Source organism: Passer montanus, unplaced genomic scaffold (genome assembly GCF_014805655.1).
Source record: "Passer montanus isolate IOZ18808 unplaced genomic scaffold, ASM1480565v1 scaffold3, whole genome shotgun sequence".
Classification (NCBI taxonomy): Eukaryota; Metazoa; Chordata; class Aves; order Passeriformes; family Passeridae; genus Passer; species Passer montanus.
Window position 1 is genome coordinate 18,900,039 of NW_024367707.1, and position 7,343 is coordinate 18,907,381.

Sequence of the window (7,343 nt, forward strand, 5' to 3'; positions counted from 1 at the left end):
TCCCGCCGCAGCCCCGAGGGCGAGGCCCCGCGGGCACCGCCGCGGGCCCGGCTGCTCCTTTGGCGCCGGGCAGGACGGGATGGGCCGCGAGCCTTCCCCCGTTCGGCCTTCACCCCTTAGCTTTTTGTGCCGCCAAAGCCTCTGAGGCAAAGAGCTCCCTACTGCTGTGTCATTGACACTGCGGGGCCGCTCGCCGCCCTCCTTTCCCCTCGCTCCGCCGCCTATTGAAGGCTGCGCCCGCTCCATTGTGCCAAACTGCAACTGAAAACACCGATGGGGCAATAACCACCTCCCTGCATCTCCTCCGATCGCTCCATCCAGCCACCCATTCCTCTCGCCAGAGGCGACCAAGCTCCTCGTCAAGCCTGGCATCAGCAAAATGAATCCCTGTCCTCAAGCGCTCGCCCCACGCCTGCCTCCGAGGTCGGGACTTGTTGCGTCCCTTTTAGAGTTTGATTAATTACCCTGGAACTTAAGCAAACTAAAGTACATGTGGCGAAGAAGCTCACGCCTACAGTTTGTCCTGCAGCTTGCCAGTTACAGAGGTAATCTTTACACTCGCTGCCAAATCGGAATGTGCATCTCTGCACTTCAGAAAGGCGTCCCTGTATAAATATATAGAAGTATCGATTTTGCTGTAGCTTGAAGATGTTGATCATTTATTACAAAAATAAACGAATAAATACAACAATGTATTGTTGCTTTCAACAGGATAAATATTTTACAAATATATAATTTAAAAAAACCCAAATTTAATTGTTAAAGTTATTTAAAATAGTACACTTATTGATAAAATTATCAATAGTATATACTGCATTTCATATTAGAACCAATTATTCTCTAAACGTTCCATTTAAAACCATTCATACAAAACAAGTTATGAGCATTGTAATGTGCAAACACGAGTCACTACATTAAAGCATAAGGATTCTGTAAAGATCACTTTCCGATAGGAACTGCTGCGCTTTTAAACCAAGGTAGAGCCCTCTCCTAAATTTCGGAATATACGCAGACCAACAGCAGTGACATGACTATTTTAAATACACCTGAAAATGATTTATTGCGGACAGACTCGACGGGGGAAGGATGGGATGTGAGTGAGAAGACTGGGGCGTAATAGAGGACCGCAGGATATGAAAATGTAAACTATAAATAATCACATCTCGGGATTACCCAGTCTGATCAAACACAATTTTGTAAAATATTTGGGTTTCCTTTAAGCGGGGGGGGGAGGGGGGAGGGAAGAAAAAAAAAAGAGTCAGGAAAACGATGCCGACTCTATTACCAAGCACGGAACACTGATATTATAAATGAATACAATTACTAAATTCATTAAGAGATCTGGCGATATATAACAATATTTTCATTATTTACACGTGTAACAATATAACCCTTAGCGCAAACCCTCTCACTTATTATCTACCTCTTGCTATCTCAGAGACTCACAACCCTGAAATTCGAGGGGGCGGAGGGGCGGAGGGGGGAGCGCCCATGGCCTCACTTTTTGTGCATAACAAGTCCACGGAACGGGCACATTTTGCCGGTCCCTCCGACCACACGTTACTCCTCCAGCCTAACCCCCAGCTTTTCGGAGGCAGCAACCCGCAAAGGTTGCCTTTTAATAGAAACCAGCGTGAAGCCTAACGTTAGCTCTTTGTTGCCATCCAAATCGAGTAACCAAATACCGCTCCGAAATTTAAATAAACTTTCTCCGCGGCTAATACAACTGCTCCCCTTCGTGCGTGAAAACAGGATCCCACCTCACGTGTCAGTGGTACCCGGCCCCCGGAGGGCAGCCCGGCCGGGCCGCCTGCACGCCCGGCCCTTCTTCCCTCCCCAGCTGCAAAATCAGCCAGCAGCTTCTGCTACAACGAACAAAAGAAATAGCGTCCTTTACCCTTTCGGGTTCTCTTTCCCTTTGTTGGGTTGGCTTCTTCCCCCACCCCCCCCTCTTATTTCCTCCGTGTCAGTAGGGCCTTTCGGATTTCACAAATCAAACCGACGGTGATATTTACTACGAGCTGGTGTTAAAATAATGCATCCCGGTGCGCGGCTCCCAGGTTGGCTTTGATTTATGGACTTACACAAGGCCTATCTGAAAGGAAGAAATGCTTGTTGTTCCTACAGCAGTTTTCTGGGGGTTTAACCCCTGCCTCAATAGCACGTAGAGAAGCAAGGCAGGAGGGAGGGGGCGCGGAGGAGGGGAGGAAGAGGAAGGTGAGGAAGGAGCCACAGACGAGCTGGATCATAAAAGAAAACCTTATTCTCCAGCAGACTATCACTGGGGGCGGGTGGACGCATTAGAAGCAGCTCTCTACTTCCCACAACCTCCCCGCTGCAAAATGAAGTGAGTTGAGGCGGTCATTCACTTGTCCCTACATTGCAATAAATTCTAGTGGATAAATATGACAGGTCAGCTAGTGCATCTATTGGCATCTCCAACGTTACTGACACACGCGTGTGTTTGCAAAGAAGGCATGGCAGCGCTATGGCAAAGTGGAGGAGAAAACTAGACTACACCACTTCACACCCCATAGAAAAACCTTAAAACAACAACAACAGCCACAGCAACAGCAACAACAGAAACGGTGAACTAGGCAGACCGCACGTGGGATGCTGAAAGTATTATTCTATATATTCGATCAGAAAAAAATTATAAAATATAATTTTCTTTAAATTATAAAGAGAAATTAAATACAAATATTAATACATACATAAAATGAGTCAAAATAAATTATAGGTCAGCCCCCCCTTCTCCCTCTTTGCCCCCTCCCCCCCGTCTAGCCTCAGTTTGGAAAGAGAGGAAACAAGACTGAACTTTTGGAAACATCCCTCTCAGCAGCGGCCGCGCGGGACCTGAGGACGCGCTCAGGTACCGCCCGCGCCCGAGTGCCAGCCCAAGCCGAGGCAGCACAGCCCTCTCGGGGAGAAGGTGGCATGCGGTGAGCTCTGATCCGGCCCTGCTTCCCGGTGACACAGGGCCCCCGGGGCTGATGGAAGGCAGCGCGGACACGGGCTCGGCGGAGAGGCGGGCAGGGGAGAGCCCCGCGCCGGGCGAGCAGCAGCGAGGGCGAGGCGGGGGCACTGCCGGGAGCACGGGCCGTGCAGGCAGGCAGGACCCTCGGCATCTCGCTCACTTTAGCAGTATGGCCCTTCAGAAAACTTTTTTTTTTTGTTTGTTTGTTTTTCGACACAGTGTTTATGCATCAGACACAGACTATTTCATTCTAACAAATTTATTTTCTCAATCAGCTCTTACGGAATCACTACTCAAATTAAATTACAATCAAATTATCACATCAAAAGATACCCTTATTACCTAACAACTGTCCATATTTTCATTTCATTTTGATTTGTGCTCGTCTGAAAAAAACACGTAATACAAGATCTGGGGAAAAAATAAATTACCGTTTTGCAGCAGTTCATAGGTATTCTGAATAAAATATTAAAAGAAGTCATTTAATGAAAATATAAAGCAAATTTTTTTTTTAGATCAACAACGGATCTAACAATTCTATATTGCCGTCTTTTTGAAAAGTCTGTTTATTAAAACCTACCAAAAACACTGCTTGGAAATGGCAGTATTATATAATCACATCCACAGCACCCATTCAATCAAAGTTGGCAACGGATTTAGGAGAGGAGAAGTTCAGATAAGTGCAGCTGCAGATGCTCAGTCCTTCTAAATCCCTTTATCTGAATCAGTCCAGAAATAAAAAATAAAAATATTAATAAAAAAAATATTAGCAGTGGATTTTTTTTTATGACTCTTCCATGATGATTGGCAGCCGTCAGGAGCAGGACTTTGACAGCCCTAAATTATTTCCCTTTCTTTCCCTGGTTCCTTTAATTCATGCAAAGTCCTTCTACAGAGCTCGAACTTTAGGGACCAACAACCTCTCCTTCTCTCACCCTCCCCCTGGCGTCTGTCCCTCCCCCCTTTCTCCTCAGGGTCAGTTTTCTCCGCGTGCGGGCATTTATTTCCATATTTTTGTTCTATAGCTATACCTATATATATAGATAAATATATATATATGTATTTGCTTCCCTATTCAGCCTGCTTGTTTTTAGTGCTGTGTGCATATTTTTTTTTTCCTGGAAAAAGTGGACCCTTTCATTTTGCAGAATATATAGATATATAGCCATATATGTTTTCAGAGTGGATATCTGCCTTGCACCAAAATTCTACATTTTGGCCAAGAAAAACAGGGTGCCGGAATGCAGCAGGCACCCTCTGATTAACCAGATTATTTTTCTTCTGCTTCCCTTTTTTTGACTGCTCCCATTGAAAAAAAAAATTAAAAAGAGGGAGAGAGAAGGGAGGAAAAAAAGTTTCTGTGATTCATAGAAGAGAGCCCTTTTGGGGATGGGGGGAAGAGTGCGGGGGGTGGGGGGGAGAGGAGGAGGGGAGAGAAGAAGCGCAGACAGTGGTGTTCCTTACTGCGAGAAGGGGGTAATTTGGAGAAAAATAAAAACAAAAATAAAATCAAAAAAGCCCGAGCCCACCCCCCAAGCCCTTTCCCCACAACCAACCAACCAACCCCCCGGCACATCTGCAGTTTTGGTGCATTATGCATCTCCACCCCGTTTTCCCAACACGGTCTAAACGCTCTCGCTCGGATCGACCTTCTCCACCGCTCCCTATTGGTATCGATCTTATATATATATAGATGCACGCATATATCCATATATATATAAACACAAGCAGTCTGAACGAGCCTGGATCGTGTGTGTGTGTGTGTGTGTGTGTGTGCGCGCGTGTGTGTCTGTGTGAGCGTGCGGCTGTGCGCGGCGGTGCCGGAGCCGGTGGCGGTGCCGGCGGCGGTGCCCGGCCCGGCCTGGCCCGCGCTGCCCCCGCGCTGCCCGGCCCGCCCGCGGTGCCCCTCACTGCACGCTGGTCTGCAGTCCGTGGTGAGGGGGCGGCGTGTCGGAGTTGACGGTGCCGACCTGCGAGTAGACATCGTCGGGGGTCTGCTGCTGGATCCCCGGGGGGGTCATCCGTTTCTCTTTCTGCCTCCGATTGCAAAACCAAACCCTGACCACCTCCTTCTCCAGCTGCAGGCTGTCCGCTAGGTTCGTAATCTCCTGGGCGGAGGGCTTGGGGCATTTCAGAAAGTGGCTCTCCAAGGCCCCCTTGACACTCACCTCGATGGAGGTCCGCTTCTTCCTCTTCCTGCCCTGGGCGGCGATCTTGTCGATGCTGGTGGGACTGCCCGTGGAAGAGTCGGCTTCCTCCAGCCACTTGTTCAACAAAGGCTTCAGCTTGCACATGTTCTTGAAGCTGAGCTGCAGGGCCTCGAAGCGGCAGATGGTGGTCTGCGAGAAGACGTTGCCGTAGAGGGTGCCCAGCGCCAGCCCCACGGCGGCCTGGGTGAAGCCCAGCTTAATCCGCCGCTGCTTGAACTGCTTGGCGAACTGCTCCAGGTCGTCGGAGGTCGGCGTGTCCTCGTCCGAGTGCGGGTCGTGGCTGTTGACGCCGCCGTGGTGCGGCGGGTGGTGCCCGGGGTGCTGGTGGTGGTGGTGGTGGTGATGCCCGGGGTGCTCGCCCAGCTCCGGCGTCTCGCCGCGCACGAGCCCCGGGTGCACCAGGCTCTGACCGCCGGGGGGGGGGCTCAACATGCCGTTCACCGTGAAACCCCCGGGCTGCGAGTAGAGGAGCGACTGCTGCTGCTGCTGCCCGCCGGCCATGGAGGGTAGGTGGGCGGCCGCCGCCGCCCCCCAGGCCGCCGGGTGCCCCTGGTGCGGGGGGCCCAGGTGGGGCGGCCGGTGGTGCAGCGCCGCGCCCGAGTGCAGGTCGTCGCGTCCGCCGCTGCCCTTGACGTCGGGCGGCGGCGGCGGCTGCTGGGGGCTGCCCGTCATGCCCACGGGGCTGCCGGACCAGGGCGAGCCCGCTTCGGCGGCAGCGGCGGCGGCGGCGGCGGCGGCGGCGGCGTGGGGCAGGGCTGTCACCCACTGGTGGGCATGGCTCAGCATATGGCCGCCGTTGCTGGCGGCCATGGCGCCCGGCATGAAGTCGCTCTGGACCATCTTGGCCGCCGGGTCGCCGCGGTAGCCGCCCGCCACCGAGGTGACGGCCACGCTCCCCGGCTGCATGCCGCCGCCGCCGCCGCCGCCGCCGCCGCCCGAGTCCGCGTGGACGATGGAGCCGGCCGCCAGGATGCCGTTGCCGGGGAGGTAGGGGTTAGAGGTGGCCGCGGCCATCCCGCGCCCGCCGCCGCCTTCCCAGCCTCGCCGGGGCGCCGGGGCGCGGGGTTCACCTGCTAGCGCTCCGCTGCGCGCTCTCCTCCGCCCGTCCGCCGGCCGTCCTGCCTCCGCTCCGCGGCGCGCTCGGTGCGGTCGCCGGCTCTCGCTTCGCCTTTTATATTTTTTTAGCCTTTCTTTTTTTCTTTTTCCAAAAAAAGAGAAATATTTAGCTGTACATGTAGTTTTCCTCCGCCTTCTTCTCGCCCGGGTTTGCTGCTCGCAGGGAGGAAACCAAACAAAGGCTAAAAAGCGAAAAAAAAGGGGGGGGGGGGATCAAAAAGCCCCCGTGCCTTCTCCCCTCCGCTCCCCTAGGAGTACATCTCCTCCTCTCAGCCTTCCCCTCTCAGAGTGAAACTTTTCCTTTTCTTCTTCCTTTAAGGCTTTGTGTGTGGATATATTTTCCTTTTTTTCTGCCTCTCTCTCTGTCTTTCTCTCCTCGGTTCCTCGATCTCCTTTTGCTCTGTTAATTGCAAGTTTTGTTGGTGTCCTAAGAAAACTTCCTGTGATGATGATGGTGGTGATGGTGGTGATGATGCATTTCTCAAAGTTGTGCTGTTGCTGAAGCACTTTGTCCCCTTTGAAACAAGAGTCCTGCCGGAGCCTTCTTGCTAGAGTCACGCTCTGGATAAGACATTTTTTTCTCTCTACCTTTCCTTTTGGCGGTCGGAAAAAAAAAAGTAAAAAGAAATGTAAAAAGTTGAATTTTCTCGTTACCTCGCGAATTGTTTCTTTCCCTCTCCCGCTCTCTCTCTCGCTTGGTTTGTTGTCTTTTTTTTTTTTTTTTGGTTGTGTTTGTTTTGCTTTTTATTTTAATTCCAGCAGTTGGTCGAGGGAGGAGGCGGAGGAGGAGCGCCTTGGTGGAGAGGTGTGTGTATGTGTGTGTGCATATATGGTATCCTTTATACACTAACTCCAGCGGGGAAGTTGGCTGCCGGGCTGGCAGCGCGCACTGGCGGTGCCGGAGTCCCGCCGCTCGCCTCTCCCCGCCTCCCTCTCCCGGGCCGTGCCCGCGCCCTCCCTCCTCCCTGCGCCCTCCCCCCTCCAGTCCGTCCGTCCGTCCGTCAGTCCCTCCCTCTCTCTCCTCCCTCCCTCCTCCCGCC

The 7,343-nt window shown here is 52.4% G+C and overlaps 1 protein-coding gene across 1 annotated transcript; it reads right to left on the reverse strand.

Annotated features, from left to right (window-relative positions):
- Positions 1-3,220: 3,220 nt before the first annotated feature.
- POU3F3 (POU class 3 homeobox 3) lies at positions 3,221-6,213 on the reverse strand. The gene has a single exon (XM_039714529.1). The coding sequence runs from the start codon at positions 6,199-6,201 to the stop codon at positions 4,885-4,887; it is 1,317 nt and encodes a 438-aa protein (XP_039570463.1). The 5' UTR covers positions 6,202-6,213; the 3' UTR covers positions 3,221-4,884.
- Positions 6,214-7,343: the final 1,130 nt, after the last annotated feature.